Source organism: Chiloscyllium plagiosum, unplaced genomic scaffold, assembly GCF_037043375.1.
Source record: "Chiloscyllium plagiosum isolate Xiang-an unplaced genomic scaffold, Cpla_swu_hap1 HiC_scaffold_47, whole genome shotgun sequence".
NCBI lineage: Eukaryota > Metazoa > Chordata > Chondrichthyes > Orectolobiformes > Hemiscylliidae > Chiloscyllium > Chiloscyllium plagiosum.
In genome coordinates, this window is record NW_028270185.1 from 20,959,448 (window position 1) to 20,987,230 (window position 27,783).

General features: G+C 40.6%; 1 protein-coding gene across 4 annotated transcripts in view; it reads right to left on the minus strand.

Moving 5' to 3' along the window:
- Positions 1 to 235: 235 nt before the first annotated feature.
- rnaset2l (ribonuclease T2, like) overlaps positions 236 to 27,783 on the minus strand; it is a 55,834-nt gene continuing 28,286 nt past the window's right edge. Inside the window, exons 8-11 of one of the 4 annotated variants that reach the window (XM_043681031.2) lie at positions 17,501 to 17,549; positions 11,060 to 11,128; positions 4,406 to 4,469; positions 3,158 to 3,271 (exon numbers count right to left, since the gene is read on the minus strand). In XM_043681031.2, coding sequence (XP_043536966.1) covers positions 4,434 to 4,469; positions 11,060 to 11,128; positions 17,501 to 17,549 — 154 coding nt within the window. In that variant the 3' untranslated portion in view covers positions 3,158 to 3,271; positions 4,406 to 4,433. Of the gene's footprint in view, positions 4,470 to 11,059; positions 11,129 to 17,500; positions 17,550 to 27,783 lie in introns of all 4 variants that reach the window. The other 3 variants (XM_043681027.2, XM_043681029.2, XM_087984046.1) reach the window with 3 other exon arrangements.

Sequence of the window (27,783 nt, forward strand, 5' to 3'; positions counted from 1 at the left end):
TGGAGACAGGAACAGGCAGCAAATGTATTACAAACTGTCTACAAAACAGAAGCAGTTGAGATACAGGTACTGTAATTAATCAGATTGGCCCCAAAAAGGGGGAAGCTGAGAAAAATCATATATCAACATATATCAAATGAAAGTTGGCAGAATTAAGAGTGATTTGAATGGTCCTGATTTGGAGATGCCGATGTTAGACTGGGGTGGACAAAGTTAAAAATCACACAACACCAGGTTATAGTCCAACAGGTTTAATTGGAAGCACACTAGCTTTCGGAGCGACGCTCCTTCATCAGGTGATAGTGGAGGGCTCGATCGTAACACAGAATTTATAGCAAAAATTTACAGTGTGATGTAACTGAAATTATACATTGAAAAATTGATTGTCTGTTAAGCCTTTCATCTGTTAGAATACAGTGATAGTTTCACTTCTTTCATGTGTAAATCATAAAACCTTTTTTTTAAAGTTGCATTCTTGGGTTAGCTATTAACAATGGTGACAAAAGATGTACAAAAAGCAAGTTCAACACTAGACTTCCATTCAGAAGTCTAATAACAGTGGGGAAAAGCTGTTCTTGAACCTATTGGTATGTGTGTTTAAGCTTTTGCACCTTCTGCCTGATGGAAGAGGTTGGAAGGGATTATAACCGGGGTGGGAGAAGTCTTTGATGATGTTGGCTGCCTTTGCACGGCAACAAGAAATGTAGATAGAGTCAATTGATGGAAGGTTGACTTGCATGATGGTCTCGATTGTGTTCACAACTTCCTGTAGTTTCCTACGATCCTGGGCAGAGCAGTTGCTGTACCAAGCCACGATGCATCCAGATAGAATGCTTTCTATGGTGCATTGGTAAAAGGTGGTGAGGGTCTTTATGGATATACTGAATTTCTTTAGCCTCCTGAAGAAGAAGAGGCACTGCAGTGCCTTACTGACTGGGTGGTCCAAGACGGATTTTATTATTGGTCCAGAATGGTAATTTATTGACAGATTAGCTGCCTTTAATGTGAAAGTATTGATAGGTGTTGGTTTTATAAGAGATTAAGTGCATGAAACGATTTAAATGTTTTGAATGGACTTTTATCAATTAGAGTGTTTTGATGATGAATTTTGTTGTAAAATTTATTTCATTTCATCTGAGTATTGCTCTTGAGATATACTCGTGTTAGCATGGAAAGTGTAAGGGCAAAAGATAGTGGATAAGAGCTGCCATATTTGAATGGGGCCTATGAGGGACAGGGTCACATGCTGCCATGAGTTGACACAGAGACTTAGTTGAAGGAACGGCATGATTGGCAACTAATGTTCCAGGATATAGACGCTTCAGACAGGATGAGGAGGGAAGTAAAAGGGGGGGAGGAGTTGCATTGCTGGTCAGGGATGATATCATGGCTGTGCTAAAGGAGGACACAATGGAGGCTTGAGTAGTGAGGCATTATGGGTGGAGCTGAGAAATAAGAAGGGTGCAGTTACATTGTTGGGGCTGCATTACAGGCCTCCCAACAGTGAGCGTGAGGTAGAAGAACAAATAAGTAAACAGATTATGGAAAGATGTAGAGGCAACAGGGTAGTGGTGATGGGAGATTTTAATTTTCCCAACATTGACTGGGAAACACTTAGTGTCAGGGGTGTGGATGGGCAGAATTTGTAAGAAGCGTCCAGGAGAGTTTTCTAGAGCAGTATGTCAATAGTCCGACAAGGGAAGGGGCCGTATTGGACCTGGTGTTGGGGAATGAGCCAGGACAGGTGGTAGAAGTTGCGATAGTGGGTTTCTTTGTGAACATTGACCAGAATTCTGTAAATTTTAGAATACTCGTAGACAAAGATGAGAGTGGTCCTACGTGAAGAGTACTAAACTGGGCAAAGGCCAATGATATCAAAATTAGGCAGGAGCTGGAAAATGTGGATTGGACACAGCTATTTGAAGGGAAGCCCACTTTTGATATGTGGGAGGCTTTCAAAGATAGGTTAAAGATAGTGCAGGATAGGCATGTCCCGTTGAAAGCAAAGGATAGGAAAGGCAAGATTCATGAACCATGGATGACAGGAGAAATCATACGACTAGCCAGGAGGAAAAGGGAAGTGTACATAAGGTCTAGGCAGCTAAGAACAGAAGGGACTCTGGAGGAATATCGGGAGAGTAGGACCAGTCTTAAGCGAGGAATCAAGCGGGCTAAAAGGGGCCAAGAAATAGCTTTAGCGAGCAGAATTAAGGAGAATTCCAAAGTCTTTTATTCTTATATAAGAAGCAAGCGGGTAACTAGAGAAAGAATTGGTCTACTAAAGGATAGGAAGGAAGGCTGTGTGTCAGACCTGAAAGAATGGGTGAGATTCTGAATGATTTCTTTGTATCAGTGTTCACTGAGGAGAGGGACATGATGAATATTGAGATTAGAGTTAGAAGTTTGATAAGGAGAAAGTGAGGACTGCAGATGCTGGAGATCAGAGCTGAAAATGTGTTGCTGGAAAAGCTCAGCAGGTCAGGCAGCATCCAAGGAGCAGGAGAATCGATGTTTCGGGCATGAGCCCTTCTTTGTACAAAGTGCACAATGAAGACTAGATGCTTTCCCAGGTGGGAAGAAGAAGAATATTAATTAGATCAGAGAAAGAATCATCTCAGGTGATGCATTTTGTGAGGTCTAATAAGGGAAGGATGTACACAGAGAATGGTGGGCCCTTAGGGAGTCTTGATGAAGAAGAAGACCTTGGTGTACAAATACATTTGGTCCCCATATCAAATCATTAATATATATTGTGTTGTACAAAAACAACATTTCACAAAAAAATGTAAACTCATGCTTAACATATATCTTCATAACTGATATTCAATGCAGTTAGATCAAAAATACAGTAACCAGTCGCTTAATGTTGAAACACACAGGAAGAAAGAAAAACTGATGACTTCAAAATGGCTACATACAATTTTCTGACAGAAGAATGAATGATGCTGGAATATGATGCTGCAGCATTTGCCTTTGGAAGAAAAGGAATCTTAGCTTGTGGTTTGGTCGCAAATGGAGAAATGAAATTAGAGTCTCATACAATTCCCTCAATAGCAAACTAATTCTTACTACATTGGAAAGTTTGGAATAGAAAACCGCTCCTTCAGGAACAAGGATTGTGCGGATGGTCTGTGAAAGGATACAAATATATTTCAGACTTTTTTGTACATGGTTTATAATAAGAGTAAATAACATTTTCCTCGAATGTTTTGCAGCCAATAGAGAGGTCCTTGCTGAAGTGAATTTTGATTTGCACAAGAACCTGCCGTTTCTGAATGAACAAAGAAAAGAAATAGTATTAGAGGAAATAGTTGTACTGGTGAATTGTTGCAAATATAATCTTTTCATTTCGACACAACAGTTGATGTAGTAAAATACCAAAGCACATCAGTGCTACATTGTAAAACAAAATTTGACATTGAGCCAGCATTGAAGATATTAGAACCAATAACCAAAGCTTGCTTTTTGAAGTGTTTAAAAAGAGTAAAGAGAGAGGATAACTTGTGATCCTTTTCAAATTGGTAGTTGCGTCCCAAACCTGGGATTCCTGACCCCACTCACAGGGTTTTCTAATCTTGGGTACAGGCTGATTTAGGTAGTGAGTGTGCACCTGGAGCTTCCAACTTGGCCAGCTCCATTGCAGGGACAGGTGTGACTATTCCTATCCATTATTGTGGAGTTGGCGAAATTATTAAATAGTCCTAGTTCACTGCAAACAAAACAACCTTGAGTTGCACTATGTCACCTTCCTGGTTTTGAACAAAGTTCCACAACATTCATGCAAGCCTTCTGAACAGTCCATTTCTCCACCTGGTCCTTCCTTGGTGGGCTGATCCACACTCGCTCTCTAATAGTGAAAATCCCGTCCCTGTGTAATTACTTCTGAGGCAGCTGGGCCAAGTCAGGTAATTTCCTCCCACTTTATGGAGGCGCGGTGGCTCAGTGGTTAGCACTGCTGCCTCACAGTGCCAGGGACCTGAATTCGATTCCAGTCTCAGGTGACTGTCTGTGTGGAGTTTGCACATTCTCCCTGTGTCTGCATGGGTTTCTTCTGGCTGCTCCAGCTTCCTTTCACAGTCCAAAGATGTGCAGGTTAGGTGAATTGGCCATGCAAAATTGCCCATAGTGTTCATGGATGTGTAGGTTAGGTTTGTTAGTCAGGGGGAAATGTAGGTGAATGGGCCTGAGTGTGATACTCTTCAGAGGATCGGTGTGGATTTGTTGGGCCAAATGGCCTGTTTCCACACTAGGGATTCTATGATTCACTGCCTACCTTGAGGATGAAAATTCAGACTTTAGGGGAATTCTAGAGTTGAAACACTGGCATCTGAAGGCATGGCCGGCAATAATGGAATGATTAAAATCAGAGATGCTGAAGAGGCCTGAATTGGAAGAGCACAGATACCTTGGAAGGTTGTGGGACCTGGAAGACATTACAGTGACAGGGATGGGTGAGGCCATGGAGAGATCTGCAAAAAAGGATGCGTTTTAAAATTAAGTATTGTGGGCCAGTAAATATGAACATTTTGGGTAATCTCAGGTTTAGGAAAGTTCGAAGGTTGGAGACCAGCTATAGGTGCATTGGAGTAATGAAATCCGCTTTAAACCACTTACTCCTCACCTTAAACCTATGCCCTCTGGTCTTAGACAAATCTGCCATGGGGGACAAGATTTTCACAATCTACCCTTTTTACGCCTGTCATCATTTTGTACACCTCAGTATCCTCTACTCCAGGGAAAACAAATCCACGCTATTCATCCTGTCCTCATAACTGAGACTTTCCATCTCAGGCAACATTCTGGTGAATCTCCTCTGCATCCTCTCCAGTACAATGAGGTCCTTCTGATAATTTGGTGACCAGAACTGCATATAGTAGGCCTAACCAATATTTTATAAGTATTTTCAAAGAACTAGCACTGGTAAATCATGGAGAGGAGGGCTTAAGTACACTGTAGTGGTCCTTTACAGTGGATTTGCTCCTATATTCTATGCCTGGCTAATGAAGGTAAACATTCCCATATGCCTTCTTCTGCACCCTGTATATCTGTGCTGACACCCTCAGGGATCTATGTATTTGTACACCAAGGTCTTCTTCTTCATCAAGACTCCCTAAGGGCCACCATTCTCTGTGTACATCCTTCCCTTATTAGACCTCACAAAATGCATCACCTGAGATGATTCTTCCTCTGATCTAATTAATATTCTTCTTCCCACCTGGGAAAGCATCTAGTCTTCATTGTGCACTTTGTACAAAGGTATGGCTGAGATCAGGAGTTTTTTGTGTGGCAATCCTTTATCTGGGAAAAAAAAGTCACTAAACAATTGCTCTACCATTTAAAAAGTATTTTGTCAAGATATTTCCTTCACCAATTACGATCCTTTACAAGCTTTCAAGGGATATCTGACTATGTTACCTCCCTAACATAATGAAACAAAAACTGCTGGAATTCTGAAATAATAAAATAAAATGCTGGAAAAATAAAACTGGTAAAACTTTTTTTTTACAACCATATGTTTCAAAGGGCTTCACAGTTAATTAAGTATGTTTTTGATGAGTAACTATCTTTGTAAGTGCAGAGCAAACATCCACAAACAACAATGTGATATTGACCAGATAATGTTTTTATAATTTTAATTGAGGGATACATTTTTGCCAGGACATCATTGAGAACTCCACAACCCTTCTTCAAAATAGTGCTCTGGGATGTTTTACATTCACCTAAACAGGCAGACCAAGATTTTGGTTTAATACCTCATTCAAAAAATGAAACTCCTGATCCTGCTATGCTCCTTAACTATTGCACTGGAACCTCAGCCTTGATGTTTTACTTAGAATTCTTAGAATCCCTACAGTGTGAAACAGGCATTCGGGCCAACGAGTCCACACCAACCCTCCAAAGAACATCCTACCATTCCTTTCTCCTACCCTAACCTATATTTCCTATGGCTAATGTACCTAACCTACACATCCCTGAACACTATGAGTAATTTAGCATGGCCAATCCACCTAACTTGCACATCTTTTGGACTGTGGGAGGAGACCAGAGCACCCAGCGGAAACCCACGCAGACATGGGGACATCGTGCAAACTCCACACAGACAGCGGTTCAACTCCTGAAGTGGGACCTTAAGCAACATTTCAGAGGCAATATAATATCAACCGAACCACACAAACATGCAGCATGTTTAGCACAGTCCAGTTTTCTTTAAAATAAAATAAATGTTTGGGTTATTCAGACTGCACTCTTGTGCTTTCATTTTGGCAGGCTGCATGTGTTTCTTGTAAGCTGTACAAATCCATTCTATCTGTAAGATTGCCCATTTCTACCTCTCTATTGCCTGACAACATCTGTGATTTAGCTCATCTGCTGCTGAAAATGTCATCCATTCCTTTGTTATCTCTGGATTTGATTATTCAAATTTATAAAACATTGGTTAGGCCTGCTGTGTGCAGTTCTGGTCACCAAATTATCGGAAGGACCTCATTGTACTGGAGAGAATGCAGAGGAGATTTACCAAAATGTGTCCTGAGATGGAAAGTCTCAGTTATGAGGACAGGATGAATAGCGTGGATTTGTTTTGCCTGGAGTAGAGGATACTGAGGGGGGAATCTGACTGAGGTGTACAAAATGATGAGAGGCATAGAAAGGGTAGATCATGAAAATCTTGTCCCCCATGGCAGATGTGTTTAAGACCAGAGGGCATAGGTTTAAGGTGAGGAGTAAGTGGTTTAAAGTAGATCTGAGGAAACATTATTTTCACCCAGAGGCTGGTAGAAATATAGAATATACTTTGTGATAGAGTGGTGGAGACATGTACTTTTGCAACTTTAAGAAGCATCTGGGCAAGCAGTTAACGTATCAGGGTATAGTAGGCTGTGGACCACATGTAGGTAAATGTAATTAGTGTAAGCACCAGGGTCCCAGGTTCAATTCAAACCTCGGGTGACTGTATGGAGTTTGCACATTCTCCCATGTCTGCGTGGGTTTCCTCCGGGTGCCCCAGTTTCCTCCCACAGTCCAAAGATGTGCAGGTCAGGTGAATTGGCCATGCTAAATTGCCCATAATGTTTGGCGCATTTGTCAAAGGGAAAAGGGGTTTGGGTGGGTAACTCTTCGGAGGGTCGGTGTGGACTTGTTGGGCCGTGGGGCCTGTTTCCATACTGTAGGGAATCTAATCTAATCTGGTATTTGTTGGTCAGCAAAGACATGGTGGGCCAAAGGGCTTGTTTCTATCCTGTATGGCTCTGTGACCCATGCACACCCTTCATTGTTATAGCTCAGCACTGATCAATATTTGAGATTTAAAATGGCATTCAGGCACAGAAACATTTCATCTTGGTCAATTTCATGTTTGCAAAGTATGTATGATCAGTGTTAGAAGTGTGTACCTATGGTCTGATGAATTTATGTCTTAGCAATTTATTATTTGGAATCCCTAGCTTTTTCTGTAGCGAGGCAAGCAAAATAAAATTATGATGAGCTTTACCATACCAGAAAATTGCAGTGCCCAGATATATCACCCTGCCTGAGGAAGGTGACAGTTTGATCTTAAAGTGATCTTAAAGGTTGAGGCAGCATGCATGCCAAGCAGCATAGTAGCTGCAAGAATATGTATTGAACTGAAAGCTTGGAGCCCTGAGTTTGAATCCCAGAGTATAAATCTTTCCTGGATGGTAATGCAAAACAGGTAACGATGAAAGGCAATCTGTTTTACAGTCCAGTAGAGCTTCTTTTCCATTTTATGCTTCTGTTCATGAAAAATTTATAATATCCTAGACATTAATATTCTCAATGAAGATTCCTCTTTATTGTAGCATGTGTTATTGTTGGGTCTATTACTATTTTTTGTGAGAGGATGGAAAATATCATTGAAAAGTCTCCAAAACACCTGTTTTGTGTATTTCTCAGATGTTTGATTAAAGAATGGCATTTATTTACACCTCACTTGGATGGTATTAAGCTGAACAATCCTATATCATCCTGATTTGGATAACATTAGAGCACAAGGAGAGGGTAAGGTATTTAGGAAGGAATAAACAGGAAATCTAATGCTATTACAATAGATTGACAGAGATATTTCATTCTTTAGATGTCTCCAGCCATTGCTAATTATCTGATTTTGAACTCTGCAAATATTAATATGTAAAGGACCACCACAGTGTATTTAAGCCCTCCTCTCCATGATTTACCAGTGCTAGTTCTTTGAAAATACTTGCTTTTGTTTCCCCTGACAACTGAAGAAAATGTGAGTGGGGAGGGAGATAAGGAGAAGGAACACATTCTTAATATTCTTTACAACAATGTGAACAAATTGCTTAAACTGTGACAGAAGTAGATTGCAGTTTGAAAAGATCTAGATGTTGTCATTTGCATATGTTTATATCTCAATTTTAAATTTATTAATCTAGATAACTGATTCAGAATCAAAATCCAATATAGTGTTTTAATCATACCATCATTCAGCGTGGTTTAGAGAAAAAAATGTAGTCCACATAAATAACTGAGATTATGTGAGTGCTATGGGGTGCTGACAAGGCAGAAAAAAACTGCAAAGTTGTTTACTCTGTTTCAGAAGGATTCAAGAATGATAAAAGAAGTGCAAAGGAACTGTTGCAAGAGGAAAAATCTCATTAAATTCTCTGAAATTACATCACACTTTCTGCCAACAAGTTGAGAAATACTTGTCTTGTCACAAGTTTATTTGTCTATGACACAGTCAAATGACTAAGAAGACACTTTGAGAAAACTAAAAAAAAAGGAGGAATCTTTTAGGGGTCTGAGCATGGTGTACTATGGCAAGTTTTGTGGCAGAATTGGGCAATAAATCTGGTGCGGCCATCTCTATGTTGAGAGCATCTCACTCCCCTTTTTATGCTTTCTTGCTAAACATTGGCAAGTTGCTGTTTAGGGAGAATATTGCCTGTTAAAAATTTTATTCATAGTTCAACTCATCTGATTAATATTCAGCTTTCTATTCTACTAAAAGTACCAAACAAACTAATTTTTGGGAGATTTTGACATGGAAATCAGAGCGGGTTGCTGCTGCAAAGAGACTCATGCTGCTCAAAACCAAACTTTGTCTCAGGGCACGATCCAAAGGCTCCAGCCACAGACACCCCTGATCCATAGATGTTGGCATTCAGCATTTGCAACTCTCATGACCTCTGATCCACTTGCAGGATGCTCAGACTTGCATTGAAAGGCTCACCAGCAACTAGCATTGTAAGGTTACAATAAGGGCACTGTGCATGCAGACATTGGTACCCAACCCATGCGGTAGACTAGACTGCAGTTTAGAGCTTGCTGTCATAGCATTCATTCATTTAGTGCCTACCTGCAAGTTCGCAGTGCCCATGTCTTACCTTGTCTTGTCCAGTCACAGAACCAGGGCATCTTGCACTGCTGGTCAGCAGGCGTCAGTCAAGAGACAGGCATGTATGTAGTGCGCTATGCCAATCTCACACCTGCACCAAGTGCCAGAAGTTCATATGGGAAAACATACCACATGTGCAGCAAGCAAGCAGCCGTATCTCAAAGTTTTAGGGCAACAGTCCTCTCTGAAGTCCTTAGAGGTATACTACAATTAAGGGTTCACAGCACAGTTAGGTCAAGGGCAGTCTTCCATACCAGTCCAGGGGAATTGGCTATGGTTGGTCATCAGGTCATGGTGATCTTGATCAGAGGGTTTGTGCCTCTTCAGTTCAGAGAGTAGGTCACGATCAGTCCATTTGGTTCATCCACAGAAATGGAGAGAAACATTGGAAGAAATCATCAGGTGCTGCTATAGCGAGAGGAAGATTTGGGAACCTATTTCTATTCTTTGGGATTGCGAGCTGCAAGCTGGGGGGTGTCAGGATGACAGTTGTGAAGAGTGGGGGTAACAGTATTGTTATAGAGGGAATATGGTAAAGCATGGATGGGAAGAGGTTCATGTGGGAGGGGAGAGTTTGTCCATGGTCAGGAGTACCCTGGCTTCAAGGGTTGACAGTGTATGACCAAATTTGGCATGTTCACCACATATGCCAAGAGGGGGAGGTGTTTGAGGGAATGAGCAGCAATGCAGAGGCTATGCAATGGCCATGCAGTTGTGTGGGAAGTTGGGAGGGAATGAAAGTGTGTGAGGGAAGAAGTTGCAGAGTGGCAGAGCATGAATCTAAGTGGGGGAGGGTGAGTGCTATAGCAGAGATAGTGTGAGTGAAGTAGAAGAGAAATGAGTGAGGCACTTACCCTGGTGGAGCAGGGAAAGTGATGTTCTTGCAACATTACTGGTCATTCCTTCACACTGTTGAGATGGCATTGACATGGGTGATGCCCTCAGACCAGGCTGCCAGGGTCTAATGACACTGGCTTTCCTGCCAGAAGGGTGCCCCTCATTTGATTCACCCCTAAACGAGTACAGCTAGGTCCCAGTTGGAGATGTTGAAGAATCATGGTGCCATCTTTCCCTTCTCTAATGTGTTCAAAAGTGTCCTTGACAGAGCAGGGCAATTTTGGATTGTTAGTGCTTGGCAGAAGGTGCTGGCACCAGGGATGTTTATTGTTTGGAAGATATGGAAGTCCAAAGATGTGCAGGTTAGATAATTGGCCATGCCAAAATTGCACGTAGTGTTTGGTGTAGGGAAATGGGTCTGGGTGGGTTGCTCTTCGGAGAGTCGGTGTGGAGTTGTTGGGCCGAAGGGCCTGTTTCCACATTGTAAGTAATCTAATCTAATATCTGGTGAGTGGTGAGTTGTTCTGGGAATGATGCATGGTAAAATGGGGCTAAGGTAAATGGAATGACAGAGACACCATGTGGACAAGATGGGTAATTAATGAGATGAGTTTGACAAGTTCTGGCGAGAAATCTCACAAGGCCTCACAGTGAGGGCCCCTCCAGATATTCGCACTTTGTCAAAAATGGAAAGATCCAGCCCCAAAATTTTACCACTGTTGCAATAGAATTATCTGTTGCAAATCAATAATAGCAAAATAGTTGAATATTTTGTGTTTTGGAAATGTTTTTTACTTTCTAAAATCAATAATTAAAATCAAATTGAGCTATTAATCAACACCTTACCTTGTCCTTGCAACATTGGAGATTTACATAAGGGCCCAAGTAAGATAATGCAGTGTGGAATCTTCCATACTATGAGTTGAGAAAAAGACAAATTCAGGTTGATAAAACAGAGTGAATGATCAAACAGAAAGAGAAAGGAATGAAAAAGATAAAGTGCCAATGAACATGCGAAAAGAGCTGGAGGGCCAGAATGAGACAAAGAGATGACAGAATTTAGGAATTCACACTATTTGACCCAACAGGCCTAGTAGGTGTCAGAACTAACTCCTGCAAACTAGGATGACAATGCTTTTGATTTCAACAAAGGTATTTTTGAAATTTTCTAATTTATAGAAAAAGTACAGGAAGGACCATTTTCCTTCTTAGTGCCTCATGAGCACAGACAGTTTCCTTCCACTCTTGTGTTTTGGGTCCTGAGGCAACTAAATAATTCTGTGCTGGATCCATACATCCTACCCTAGGTAGGGCAATGATATCTGAAGAGGTTTTGGCATGTGCTTACTATCTTGCACGTGACCTCCAGCTGAGCCTGTTAGAGATGCTCAAAGTGGTTGGCACCTTTGCGATGCTTTTCTCCATTATGAGCAGTCTTTGATTGAGATGCCCATAAGATGGTGGGGATATTGCAATTTTTCAGGGAGACCTTATGAAGATCCTTAAAGCATTTCCTCTGCTTTCCTGATAACCACTTGCCATGATGAAGCTTGAAGTAGAGAGCTTATTTTGGAAGTAACTGGTTATGGGAAGGATAAATGCATATTAAAATACATTTATAAATTAGAAGTGTCACATTAAATTCTAAATGAAATGTACTTTATATTTTCAGTATTAATCATATACAGCAATTTGACACCTGCATGTGATATCTTTGGCAACTGGTATTACTAAATATTTTTCTCCTGGGAGTAAGTCATGCCTGATGAATTTGATTGAATTTTTCAAGGGTGCTATGATGATGACAGGAGGTAGTTGATGTAGTTTATATAGATTTCAGCAAGGCCTTTGACAAAGTACCACACAGGAAACTGGTAAAGAACATAAAAGCTCATGGGATCCAAGGTAATGGCGAGTTGGACCCAAAATTGGCTTAGTGGCAGGAGACAGACGTTTATGGTAGAAGGGTGTTTGTGTGACTGAAGGCCACTGTCCAGTAGCATACTGCAGGGATCAGCACCAAATCTTTTAATGTTGGTGATGTTCATAAATGATGTAGATGAGTAAGTATGGGGGATGAATCAGTAAGTTTGCGTAAGACAAAAATTGGTGAGGAAGGTCTTAGGTTACAGGAAGATATAGGTGAATTGGTCAGATGGACAGATCAGTGGCAGGTTGAATTTAACTCTGATAAATATGAGGACTTTGGAAGAAGTAACAAGACAAGGGAAAATTCAATGAATGGCAGGACGCTGGGAGGCATAGAGGAACAGAGGATCTTGGGGTGCTTGTCCACAGATGACTGAAGGTAGCTGGACAGTTTAATAGTTCAGTAGTTAAGAGTAATATGGGACACTTGACTTTATCAGTTGAGACATAAATTGTAAGAGCAGGGAAATTGTATTGGAGATTTACAAAATTTTGGTTAGATCACAGATGGAGTACTGTGTGCAGTTCTGATCACCACACTAGCGAGAAGAATATGATTCTACTGAAGTGAATGTAGAGGATGTTGCTCTGTACCACCAAAAATACAGAATAGAATGGAACATTTCAGCTTTGAAGAGAGGCTGGATAAATTTGAGTTGCTTTCTTTGGAGAAGAGAAGTTTAAGGAGGAATTATTAGAGGTGTATAAGGTTATGAAGTGCATGGACAAGGTGGATAGAAAGCAGCTGTTCCTCTTAGTCAAAGTGTCAAGAAAAAAGGGGCGTACCTTTAAAGTGACAGACGGGAGGATTAGAAGGGATTTGAGTGACAGTGGTCTCGAATACACTGCCTGGGATGGTAGTTGAGTTGCGTAACTTCACAACCTTTCAAAAGGACTTGGATAACATTTGCAGTGTCATAATATTCAATAGTCACAACAGTGTGGGAAAGTGGGACTGATGTAGGTTAAAGTGTATTTTTGGTGGTACGGATCCGATGGACCAAAGGCTCTCTTCTGTACTACATGGTTCTAAAAATCAATGAAAGAGAATATTATTTCAGTTATGTTTGCTTGGCACTTTTTCTCCCATCCCTTTGTCCTTTTTCTGGTTGCATTTGTGCAAGATAAGTTGCAAATGTTGTTATTGGCCAAAGTCCAGTTTGATGAGCATTTGAGAAGTAGCTGTTTGACAGATTTGGAGCTGATTTTAACCCTAATCAGCAGGTGAGTTAGTTACCTTCCTAAAAGCTGATTATTTATAAAGGTCACCCACCAAAAGTTGATGTGGTCTTTTATTTACAAATACATATTGTGTTCCAGTAATATTATTAGCATTTGATAATAATTTCACAGAGTGGGCAGCCACTGTAAGTTATTTTTCTGTATTCATTGACGGATAGGGTATCACTGGTAAGGCCAGCGTTTCTTGCCTGCCCTTGATTGCCCTTGACGTGAGTAGCATGCTAAGCGATGACAAAGATGGGGAGGAAAGAAAGGTTGTAGAGAGCAGGCAGGAAAGTAGAGTTGAGACTAAGAATGCAATCAGACATGATTATATTGAATGGTGGAGCAGGCTCGAGGGGCTGAATTGCCTACTCCTACTTCTTATGTTTTATTTCAGAGGGCAGTTAAGAGTGAACCACATTGCTGTGTGTATGAACTCATATGTAGGCCAGTCCTGGTAAGGATGGCAGATTTCCTTCCCTAAAAGGCATTAGTGAACCAAATGGTTTTCATGACAATAACAATAATTTCATGGCCACTATTATTGAGATGAGTTCTTAATTATAGATTTATTAATTGAATTTGAGTTCCACCAGATCCTTATGGAATTTGAACCCACATCCCCAGAACATTAACCTGGGCATCCAGTGATGTTACCATTATTGCAAGGATAGGGGAAAAAGTGGGGTATTTTTCTGACCCTGGACCAAAATGCTTCCTTTGTGCTGCACTATTCTGTGATTCTATCATTCAAACCAATAATATATCACAAATTCGAGGGTTACTGAAAAGAGAAATACGTGCATTGGACAACAAAGATGTGCAGGGTCAGGTGAATTGGCCATACTAAATTGCCTGTAGTGTTAGGTAAGGGGCAAATGTAGGGGTAGGGGTGGGTTTCGCTTCGGCGGGTCGGTGTGGACATGTTGGGCCGAAGGGCCTGTTTCCACACTGTAATCTAATCTAATCTAATCTAATCTAATCACACAGTTGGCACACTGCACTTACTAAAGTGCATTCATACAAATGAATGTGCAGGGCCCTGTTCTTTGTAGAAGGAAAAGATTTGAACACTGTGCCTGTTTCTGCTCAACAAAGTTTGAACAGCCATTTGCTGGCTCATTTCTCAGACAATACCCTGACCAACCTGCCTTGTAACCTGGCAATTAACTGTCAATCATCATCAATTGGTGCAATCTTAACATAAATGCCTCCAGCAATCATAGTCTCCTTGTCAAACAATCAGTACTCTCCTCTCATGAAATATAAATGTTAGTTTTCCCTTCAATTTGGCATTGTATGCATTGTCCTGATGAATTTAAAATAAAAGACCTCAATGAAATGTGTCTTTTTAAAGCAACAGTGAAATTTTGTGCTACCAGCAAATAATTTGTATAATAAGTTCATAAATTACAATATGTGGATAGTTTGTGAGATGCTGCACCTAGCAGAGATTTTTGCTACCAGTGAACACAGATTAAACCTTGGTTTTATGGAGTTGTAGCTCTACTTCTATTTCTGCCTTCACCACTGATAATACTGCTGGGTGCACAGCCTTGCAATATTCGTACAAAATAGTATAAATAGTATTAACACTACTTTATATGGTCATAGCAATTCAAGGATTGAAGAAATCTGTAACACAGGTTTGTCTATTGCACAGCGCATCACAGTTTTGGCCGAACGAATTTACTTGTCAGGTCAATGCACGAATACAGAAAATACTCTTAGACAGAAAATATGTAAAAGCAACAAAGTTCAGCTGATATGCCTTTGCTATAGATATCAGATTTCACTGGAAGGAGAGTTGGTAACTTAGAAGGATGTATTCAAGATAATTGGATAGAAATACAGGGAATAAATTAAGTTTAAAAAAATTCTGCACTGAGTTCTGATAATCTGAAAGAGTGGTGAAAACAGGTACACTGGTAAATTCTGAAAGGGAATCGGAAATTGAGAAATCTGGAGGGTTTTGGGGAAAGAATAAGGTAGTTGAATTCATTATTTAACAATTTTAATACATTGTATCGATGCAGTGCACCAAATCATCTCCGTATCAAAATAGTAATGTTCTTGATAGTCAATTGTTACGATAAGGTGAGGAAGAGGAATCGGCTCCCCTCTCTTTAACCTCCTCTCAGTTAGTTGCTACAGTTCTTAAAAAAAATCTTTTTTGTATGTAGCTATCAAACTTCAATTAAATAGTTTGCTAGAAAATGCAGCAGCCAATTGCCCAGATTTTGTTAAATGAAATAAAGAGGAGTTCATTATCTACAAACTCTGAGATAAGATGATAAAAATGCAACGTCATACACACACAAACATGGGTAATACATTTTTTAAAGTGCTATTTACAGCTTTTAAGGTTTTGCAATTTAAAAGTTCTTAGAATTTTTGAGGTGTTAGATTTTAAAACTAAAGCCACAGTTGACTCCTATTTGCAGCAATAACAGAAACTGCAGATCTTTGAGTCTTTAGTGAATGGGTTATTTTCCCATGATGCTTTTCATGGAGTGTTATTTTCCAAGATGATGAGGGAAGCAGGCAGGGGAAGACAGAGAGATAGCATTCTAGCTCTTGTTGTCACAAATTCATTTTTTATTTCCCTCTGCACTGCAACTCAAATGCTATTGAAATATAATTTAGTGTGTATTCCTGAGGCTAACTCCAATGTCTTTCCAAGCTGGTTAACTGGCAAGCAAACCTTTCATCTCCCAATATGTGAAATTATCATACAGTATGAATTAAAAAGATGCAAAATTCTTGAGGGATGAATCAACTACCTTGTTTCAGCATGTTTAGATAAAATTGGTCATTTTAATGCAGAATGCTTTGCTAATTTCACATGGCTTTCATGAAGCTCTCTTCAATCTGTGGCCAGGTAATTACTAAACTTATAAGTCTATGTTCTTCCTTTTTATAACAATGTTTTTGTTCATTAAAGATGGTGGGAATAATGATTATAGAGGCATGAGCACAGAAACAGGCTCTTCAGCCCAACTTGTCTATGCTGACCAAGATTTACAAGGATGTTACTGAAACTGGAAGGCCCAAGCCACTGGGAGAGGTTGATAGGCTGGGAAACCTTTCCTGAGCACAGGAAACCCACAAAATCATGAGGGGCATAGATAAGGTAAGTAGCCAAGGACCCCTCCAAGAGTAGAGAGTCCAAAGCCAGAGGGCACAGATTCAAGGCAAGAGGGGAAAGTTTCAAAAGAGAGGAAACAGCCCGCAAACAGAGGACAGTGCACACATGGAATGAGCTGCCAGAGAAAGTGGCAGAGGCACTTGTTTTAAATTACAACATTTAAAAGGTATCAGGACAGATACATGGACAAGAAAGGTCCGGAGGGACATGGGCCAAACACAGGTTAATGATACCAGTTTAGTCTAGGAAACCTTGACTTTACATTTTTAGTTTCACAAGGATATAAATTCCTACATCCTTATCATATCCAATCAAATTTTCTTTCTTAATGGGTTTAAAAATATCATTAAATAGCAGACAAAGGGATATTAATATGGGGTAACCATTGACCGGAAACTGAATTGGGTCAGATACTTAAACACTGTGATTAAAGAGCACGTCAGAGGCTAGGAATCCTGCGGAGAATAACTGACCACCTGACTTCCTAAAGCCTGTCCAACATTAACAAATTAGGAATGTGATTGAATACTCCATACTCACCTGGGTGAGTGCAGTTTTAACAACATTCAAGAAATGCATGTGAGTATACAAGGTGGTTGTTTACCTGAAACAACACCCTTCAATCTGTCACCCCTATTAACTACAAGGACAAACTGTATGGGAACATTTCCATTGGAAAGTTCCTCTCTCAGCCACATACCATCTGACTTAAGACTGTATCTCTAGTCCATCGCGGACATCAGTCAAAATGAAGCAATACAGCATAGAAAAAGACCCTTTGATCTAATTTATCCATGCTGATCAGGTTTCCCATATTAAACTAGTCCCATTTGCCTGCGCCTGGCCCACATCCCTCCAAACCCCTCCCATTCAAATGATAGAAATTAGAATTCAAATGGTCCATATTTACTGTTATCATAACACAATGAATTGTAAATATAATATTCAAATCTCTAAATATTTTCGTCATGGATATTAAATCTTACCGTGTAACCATTATGACATGAGGGTTTGATGCCAGCAGCAGAAAAGTATCTGAAAAATAAGAGTTAGGAATCTAAGTTGATACTTTTTAAATTAAAATGGGACTGACAATTAGATATAGTTAGTCTTGCTATACCTGGACAGAGGTGAACTCTATTATTAGGCAATCTGTTCCACTGCACTCGTTTTGTGCATGGCATTGATAGTGAGAATAGTGATTGTATGTTGATTGAAACCTTGCACCAATAAGCACAATATAGGCTTAAATTTTTAGTAAGTGTTTCGTAATGCATAACTTTTAAAATATGGCAGACAAATTGTGTGGTTAGCAAAACATGTAAATTTAAGTTTGATCATTAAAATTATTGAATATAAAAGCAAGGAGGCTATGCTGAACATTTATAAAGCCATGCTCAGACCACAAACTGGAGTTTTGAATCCAGTTCTGATCATCACACTTAAGGAAGGAAACAAGTATCCTTAAGAGGAGATTCATGAGATTGGTTCCAGAAATGAGGGCTTGTTAGCTTTGGAGCAAAGGAGCTGAAGGAGAGATTTGATAGAGGTGTACCAGATTGTGACAGGTTTAAATAAGATAGGCAAAGAAAAGCTCTTCTCATAAGCTAGTGATGCAAGCACGAGGGGACAGGGATTCAAAGTTTTGGGCAAGAGATATGAGAATGAGAAAGAACTGTCTTTATTCAGCGAGTGATTATGACTTGGAACTCACTAACTATTGCAGTAGTGGAATGAAGCCTAATTTGATAGGCTTTTGCATGGCTATAAGGATAGAATTATAAGACATGGGAGCAGAAATAACCATTGAAGAGGAAACATGCAAGTTTTGTTTCCAAAGAGCCTGTAGCTTACCTTTTCATGCTACTTTGAATACCTGGGCCACCCTCTCAGCTAGACTGGTTGAGAATGGATGGTAGGTGCTGTGTAGATATGGGTGTCTAGATTAGAGTGGTGCTGGAAAAGCACAGCAGGTCAGGCAGCATCCGAGGAGCAGGAAGATTGATGTTTCGGGCAAAAGCCCTTCATCAGGGTATGCCTTATTCCATTTGTCTTTGTGATGGTCTGAAACTCGCTGCTGATAAATGGGGATCCATTGTTTGTGACAAGGATCTCGCTGTACTATCCACACAAAATGCCTGGCTGATTTTTTTCAATGGTAGGTTATAAATGGTAATAGAAGCCTTTTGGTGAACGTCAATCCAATTTCAATGAATTGATAAGCATTAAGAATGGAGAGTCCGTAAATGGCCCTGCAAAACTGCTTGCACTTGCAACCAAAGTCTCCCCAGCCATTCCCATGTATGCATGGAACTTCTGGTTTTCCTAGCAAGTTTTGCACCATTTGACCAGGTTTCTTTTTTTGTGTCTATGCCAGGCCACCAAACATAGCTCCTTGCAAACATTTTCAATTTAGAAATTCCTGGGTGGCCATTGTGCAATTCTTGAAGTTTTAGTCACTGGCCTGGACATAGAACAATCATCTAGACTTTCCACAAGATAATATCATCTTCTATGATCAACTACTGATATTTTAAGATGTAATGATAATCCATATGATATCCTTGCGGTCCACCATTTTGAATGTTATGACAGCGTTTTGCCAACATGGGTCATTTTGGGTCAAGCCTGGTTTCATTTGGCAGATATTGGTCGACTGTCTGTGAAGTTCAAAGTGATGATGACTTTATCCATCTTCAAGGTAAAGGTAGATTGCTGGGTAGTATTGTTGCCTATATGACTCCCTGGATGATGTTATAAGGTATTTTCATAAGCATTTAATGGTAATGCCCAGTATTAGATCCAAGCGGATGTGATTGGAGAAATCACCTTGTCTTCCTTAAAGAGCCCCAACAGAGGTTTGTGACCAGTTATTATGGTGAAATGTCAACCATAGATATACTGGTGGCATTTTTTCACTGCAAATGCCATGGCCAAATCTTCTTTCTTAGTTTGAGCATACTCCCTTTCTGCCTCTGCCAAGATTTACAATGCAAATGCAATTGGATGTTCTGTTCATCGTCCCAAAGATATAATAATGCTGCCCCTCTTCTGCAGGGGTAGGTGTCACAGGTTTCAACACCTGGTCTCAGGGGATCGTAATGGGCTAATATATTTGGTTACAATGGTGATTTTCCAAGTCCCTTTCTGATTTTATTTTAACATTACATGGTGAGTTGCCAGCAGGGTCACTAGGTTCATTATGAATTTTCCATAGTAATTTATGAGGCCTAGAAAAGACTGCAACTCCATTGTGCTCCTTGGAGCCATTTTTATGGCCTTCATCTTCTCTTTAATGGGATGTAATTGGTTCTTGTCAACCCTGTATTTGATGTGCATTACTGAACTTTTCTGGAATATACATTTTCCCTTTTTAGCAAGATATCACAAAATAAGCTGCAAAACCTCCTCCAAACTGCCCAAATATTACTTTGCAGTAGGTCCTGAGATTATAACATCATCCACATAAACTGCCACTTTGGTCACCCATTGGAGGATGGTCTCCATTACACTTTGAAAGATGGTGCAAGTGAAAGACACCCCAAAAGGCAATTGAGTGTATTAATACAGTCCTTTGTGAGTATTTATAGTGATGTACTTCCAGGACAACACCTCAGCTGCAGTTGGAGGTAGGTGTGGCTCATATCTAATTTGGAAATACGTGACTCCCAGCTAGCTTCACATACAAATCTTCTGCATTGCAAAGGGTATCCATCTAAGCTCTGTTGACTGTCAACTTTTAATCCCTCAGAGAAGACCAAATTATCAGGTTATAAAACGGGAACTACTGGCTCGGCCCATTCTATAAATTGCACAAGGCAAATGATGCCTCTTTCCTCTCGATGTTCTAATGTGGCCTGTACTTTGGCATGTACTCACAGGGGATTGGCTGTGCCTTGAAGTATTCAGGTCTTGCCTCTGGGTCCACATAGATTTTGACCCTGGCACCTCTTGCTTTATCTTCCTGAGGCCTTTTTAAAATACTTCAGGATACTGCCCAATGACCTCATATAGATCACTTTAAAGATCTGTGGTATATCCAGACAGATTTTCTGTAGTCATTCTCTTCCCTAAAGATTGGGAACTGGCACTTGTACCACCAGTAAGAGGAGTTGGATTCTCTGTTACCTGTGTATACGGTGTAACATAAGTGCAGCATGGATGTTATTGCTCATCACGGTATTGTGGAGAAACTTCCCCTCCAGTTCTGGAACTTTCCAACTTCTGACTTCAATCACCCTTCCTTGGCAACTATTGGGAGCCGCAAATATTATCTGCTTGGGACTTGATTGTGCGGTATGGGTGTCACCCAAGGTTGAGAACAGTAGCGTCTATACCATCCTGAAACTCCTGAGCCACATTTTCTGTGTTTTCACGGGAAAGGGCCATTTCTGTGAGGTCCAGAACTGGTTCAGTGAGTAGCTTCGTTTGGTCCCAATATTATTAATTCCACAAACTAAACGATCCCTTAACATTTCCCGAAGTGCTGACCTATGCTCACAGTGTTCTGCCAATTTCTTCAGTTTTGTCAAGAATTCAGTAACTGGTTCCCCAGGAAGTCTATTTGTCATGTTAAACCTGTATGGTTGTAATATAACAAATGGTTTGAGGTCACAATGGTCCGCTACCATATCTACTGGTTCTTCAAAAGATATTGACTCCAGGGCTACAGGGTAGGTTAAATTCCATGATGCTGAAATTTGGGGCCCCACAAGCAATCAGGAAAATGACTTTTTGTCGGTGATCCCCTTCTATCTTGTTTACCTGAAAAAAAGGTATCTGGTTCTTTTGGGGTACTAAGGCCAATCCTCCATGCTCACACTGTAAAGTTCCAGTTTCCCAAATAGCGGCATTTTCAATATTTCCCCATCACGGTCTTCATGTAATCATTGAAAGGCAAGGCTGTGTGAAACTTTTCTTGACTCCTGTTGCCAATTTAATATCTCAGGAAACCCGAATGAAAGGAACATTGTCTAATATTAAACACTAAACTAGAGTCACCACTTGTGGCGTACAGACAGTTCTGCAGATCCATCCCTGGGTCTACCTTATCTTCTTCTTATATCCAGAACTGATACCCTCCGGATCAGGTGGGATTTGAACCCAAGCTTCTCATTCCAGGGACACTATAACTGCACCTGAAGAGGGCCCCACAACATATCCAGAGGTGTTAGGACACACTCTGGAATAGGTGGGACTTGAACCCAGGCCTCCTGACTTGAAGCTTGGGATACTACTACTATACCACAACACCCCTCAGGGGTCTGCTTCATTATTTTTCGTTTCTTTTTATAATCTTGGGCACAAACAATGAGGTGATTCTTTTTATTGCTTTATTTGTTTTCCTTTTTAAACACTAACCATCACCAGTAAACATCCCATATAGCCAATTAGATATTGTTGCCAAGCTGGGTAGAGTAATTGAGATTGGGAGGCAGGAAGTTATAATTTGGTGTTTGTAAAATTGTAAAATATTAGGGGAGAAAGCATTGCTTGGTCCCTTTAAAAGATGGTGCTTTCTTTCGGTGCTTAGAGATTTAGAGATGTCTGTGAACAACAGCTTGAGTTTGCATGTACTCAGAGAGCCTGAATGGATACATTTGTATCAAAAGGCTGTCTCAGCAGGCCAAGCAGCAATTTTTACCGAAACAACAGACTTCTGAATTTAGCCAATCAATTTGAACCAGGCACTTAAATACCAAAAACCTATTAAATCTGATGGTTTTGACAACATATGACCAACTCTATTGTAAGAAATATTGACATGTCATCAAGGGTATAAAACAAGGAGGTAGGTGGACAAAGACCCCAGAGCAAGCTTCCATTTGCCAGAACTAATGGCCCTCAGCTCTCTCTCTCTCTCTCTCGAGAGAGAGAGAGAATCGCTGGCTCTCACAGCCTCCTCTCTGACTTAGAGAAAGCACCATCTAAATAAGAATGGTACCAAAGATGGAAAAGATATTCCTCTCAGAAGAATTAACGGAGAAGGCAGGAAACATTCAGGAGGACACATAACCTGGCCGTAATTTCAAGACAATAAATTCAATTTCTTTTCGTATGAAGTGGGATTTGAATTTATTGGAACAGCATACCATTAGAATCTTGTTTTATTTGGGAGTAGTAAGTAGTTGGAAGGGATTTGTTTGATTTGTTAATAGTTTAGTTAATTTAGATTAGATTAGATTCCTTACAGTGTGGAAACAGGCCCCTTCGGCATCTGCTGAAGTTAGATAAATAAGTTAGATAAATAAATTGTTACTTGGTGATTTTAAAGTGAGTGTCAGGGATTTATTTTATTTAACCACTAGAAGTTGCTGAAAAAGCAGATTATGGCACTTTTCCCAGTCCTTTTACAGATTATGGGGTGAGGAGTTCCTCTTTGAGTGTTTGGGTTTTACTTCTCAAAGGGAGGTCAACCTCCGCTTTAGAACAATACTTACATGCAAAGCCCATCAAGGGCAATGCAAACCATCAACAGTAAATAGGGAGGTAGAGAGAGGGAGAAGCAACTAAATCAAAATGAAGTTGGGTAAGTGGATCCACTTTTTTATACATATTTATACCCAGAAGTGCAATCATACAGAACTGAATGAGTTTTCCACACTAAAATTACAGTGACTGTTGTGGTCCTGTTCGCCGAGCTGGGAATTTGTGTTGCAGACATTTCGTGCCCTGTCTAGGTGACATCCTCAGTGCTTGGGAGCCTCCTGTGAAGCGCTTCTGTGATCTTTCCTCCGGCATTTGTAGTGCCGGAAGCAACCACCCCAACACACACAAAAGAAGTTGCATCAAGACACTGTTCAAAAGGGCCACAACACACTGCAGTACACCAGAACTGCAAAAAGAGGAAGAAGGACACCTATACAATGTATTTGCCAAAAACGGATACCCGCGCAATTTCCTCCACAGATGCCTCAGGGAAAGACAACGGAACGAGGACATGCCACAACCCAAAGGAATAACCACACTACCATTCATCAAGAGCATTTCCGAACTGACAGCCTGACTACTGCGACCACTAGGACTCATAATAGCACACAGACCAACAGCCACTCTCAAACAACAACTCACCAGAACGAAGGACCCGATACCCAGCATGAGCAAAACCAATCAATAATCACATCGACCCTGGACCCAACATACCGGCCACTGCAATGGACAGCTGGAACTGACAACCGGAAGCGACAGATTCAAACCACTACAAATGCCGGAGGAAAGATCACAGAAACGCTTCACAGGAGGCTCCCAAGCACTGAGGATGTCACCTAGACAGGGGACGAAACGTCTGCAACACAAATTCCCAGCTCGGCAAACAGGACCACAACAATGAGCACCCGAGCTATAAATCTTCTCACAAACTTTGAATAACAGTGACTTTTTTATATTTATTTTTCTGTTTTAACTATTAATCACCAGCAGTAATTGACCAGTTTCCAATTAAATATTTACAAGCAAAGACCAGAAGTGAGTGGGAGATAGATTGAGAGGGAAGGGGCTAAATCAAAATGGAGTTGGAGGGGGAGGGAGTCTGCTTTATAAAGGGCTCCGGTAATGAGTTCCAACTGGAAAGGCCATGGGGCTGATACCAAGGTAACTCATACTCCATGAGCTTCTCAAGGAGCTCCCCATGGGGCCGCAAAAGGATTATCACACCTAAACCTCTATAATGTTTTGAGATGTTTGTGCTCCTCCAAATCATGCTTTTGAGCATCTTTGATTTGAATTGCTTTGCCATTAGTTTTAGTTGGTGCAAAAAATATTTTATAGAATGGTTCCAGGAATGAAAGGTAAGCTGGAATTGTTCTCTTTAGTGAAGTTTAAGAAGAGGTGTTATAGAAGTGTTCAAAATCATAACAGGCTTAGACATATCGAGAGGGAAAAACTGTTCCTTATAATGTTAGGGTTGAGAATCACTGGGCAATGGTTTAAGGTGCTTAGAAAAAGCAGGAATTGTGCCATGAAGGGTAGGTGATTGCCCAATGGTATTATCATTAGACTATCAATCTAGAGACTCTGATAACATTCTAGGAGCCGGGTTCAAATCCTACCATAGCAGATTGTGGAATTTGAATTCAATAAATATCTGGAATTAGGAGTCTAATGATGATCACAAAATCTTTGGCAGAAAAACCCATCTGGCTCACTAACCCCTTTTAGGGAAGGAAACTGCCATCCTTACCTTAAATGGCCTACATGTAACTCCAGATCCACAGCAATGTGAGACTTAACTGCCCTCTGGGCAATTAAGGATGGGCAATAAATGCTGGCCTGGCCAGTGACACCCTCATTCCGTGAATAGGGAACTTGATTTAAGAGTTCTATGCATCAGTTCTGTTTAAGAAAGGGCCCGCTGAAAGTATAAGATCAGTAAACGTCAAACAGTCAGGAGAGATTGCATCTGGCATAAGATACAGACCGTATGAGTATATAGTTTGGGAATTTAGAGGCAACATGAGAATTCAGTACAGAGTTGAAGTGGTGCTTTTTAACTTGATTTTTTTTGGCTCAAGTTTGTAAGGTCTTTTTACAGGATAATTTGAAGCCCAAAAGCAAGGGCCCAGCACGGAAGAGTGACATCACAGATAAACCATAGATTCATTGGTTGGTGATAGCTACTAATTTAACTAATATTATAGCTTACTTCCAGTTTAAAGGTAAGTAAGAGAAATCTTTACAGGCTACAAATTTAAAAAGTAGTACAAATTTTTTAAAAGATCAAATTAATGACCAAGTAATTAAAGTAGATGATGTGAACCAGGTGAGGTATTGTCATTACATGATGTGGGAACTGGATGTGGACCCCATTGTGGTTAGTAGTGACTACATCTGTAGCAAGTGTTGGATGCTTGAGGAACTCCAATTCAGATTGATGAGCTGGAGTCCGAGCTTCGGTCACTGCAACACGTAAATTTACCTGGACAATGTGTTTCAGGAGGCAGTCACACCCTCTAGGTTAACTACCTTAAATTCGGTCAGTGGTCAGAGACAGGAGGGTGTGACTATGAGCAAGGAATGTAGCAGGATCCACGAGGTAGTACTAAAGGAGCCTCAGCCCTTGAGCTTGTCTAATAAGCTTGAAATTTTTGCTTCCAATGTGGTTGAGAGTGGGTGTCGTAGGGAGGATGAGCAAACTGACCATAGCGTTGTTGTACAGGGAGCCATTCGAGATGCGAGAGAAATATAGTTATGACTGGGGATAGTATAGTCAGGGGAATAGACACTCTTGCCTGTGGCCAGGATCAAGAGTCCTGAAGGCTGTGTTGCCTGCCTGGTGCCCAGGTTCAGGATATCTCATCTGGGTTGTAGAGGAATTTGGAGTGGGAGGGGAAAGATCCAGTTGTAGTGGTCCATGTAGATACCAACAGCACAGGTAGAAAGATGAAAGAGGTTCTGTTGAGTGAATATGAGTAACCAGGTGTTATATTAAAAAGCAGAACCAAAGAGGTAATAATCTCTGGATTACTACCTGAGCCACAAGCAAATATTTACATGGTCAACATGATTAAAGGGGCAAATGTGTGGCTGAAAGATTGATGTGGGAGAAACGGGTTCAAATTCATAGGACATTGGCATTGGTACTGGGGAAGGAGGGAGCTGTTCTGATTGGACAGGTTCCACCGGAATCATGTTGAGATCAGTTTCTTTGCGAATCACGTAATTTGGGAGCTTTAAACTAAATAGTTGGGAAGTGGATTCAGTTGCATGGAGGTTAAAACTCTCATAGCAAATAATAGGACAGGGTCAGGAATCTAACTTCAGGCACAGCAGAAAAGGGAACAACTGAAAGAAGTCAGTGCAGGACTGAGAATGTTGTACTTAAATACCCATCACATATAAGAAAGGTAAATGAGTTTGTATGATGTTGTGGGTATCACAGAATGTTGACTGCTAAGGGATCAGGGCTGGAAACTAAATACGGGAGAAAGTGAGGACTGCACATGCTGGAGATCAGAGCTGAAAATGTGTTGCTGGAAAAGCGCAGCAGGTCAGGCAGCATCAAGGGAACAGGAGAATATACGTTTTGGGCATGAGCCCTTCTTCAGGAATCCTGAAGTTCTATCAAAAGAGCAGGTAGATGGGTAAGAGAGGGTGAGGTAACCTTCGTAGTAAGAATTGAAATTAAATCGATAACAAGAAGTGATATAAAATAGGAGAACATTGAATCTGTGTGGGGAGTTGAGGAACTGCAATGGAGAAAAGATCCTAATGTGAGTTCTATACAGGCCTCCTAGCTGTAGTCAGGATGTGGGGAAGAAAATAACTCAGGAGATAGAAAAGGCATGAAAGAAAGACACTTTTACGGTAATGATGGGGGACATCAGTATGCAGATGGACTGGGAAAATCAGTTGGCAGCAGAGTTCAAGAAAAGGAATTCATGAATTTTCTACAAGATATTTTTTGGAACAGTTTGTTGTAGGACCCACTAGGGAACTGGCAATTCTGAATTTGATAATGTAAAATGAGGCAGACTTGATGAGGGAGCTCATAGTGAAGGAACCCCTAGGGGACGGTGACAATTGTATGATAGAATTCACCCTGCAGTTTGAGATGGAGAAGATTGAATCAGATAAAATGCGATATAGGACAGATGTCAGAGAGTAGTAAGGGCGTGGAAAGCCCTGACTGCAACAGTAGTAGTCTCACCAACTTTAAGGGCATTTAAATGGTCATTGGATAAAAATATGGGTGAAAATGGAACAGTGTAGATTAGATGGGCTTCAGATTGGTTTTACAGGTCGCGCAACATCGAAGGCTGAAGGGGCCTGTACTGCACTGTTATGTTCAATATTCAATAATGGTATTACAATTGAATAAAGGTAACTATAAAGGCATGAGGAAGGAGCCGGCCAGAGTTGATTGGAAGGGGAGCATCATTGAAGTTTCATGGTCATCATTATAGGGACTGGTTTTTAAGGCACAGTGGTAAGTCCCTACTTTGGAGCCACGAGTTCTGAGTTCAAGTCCTACCTGTGCCAGAGAAGTGTCATTATGTTTTGTACAGAATGATTGGAAAAGAGACTACCTTTTACATTCCGGATTTTTTATTAGTTGAATTTAAATGTTGCCATCCTGCATAGTGGGATTTGAACCCAAGTCTCCAAGAATTAACATTTGCCCTTAGAGTACTTGCCTCATGGTATTACCATAGTATCAATGTTCAATCTGTCACTAGTAAACTGATAAATATTTTGAAGAGAAAATGAGGTCTGCAGATGCTGGAGATCAGAGATGGAAATGTGTTGCTGGAAAAGCGCAGCAGGTCAGGCA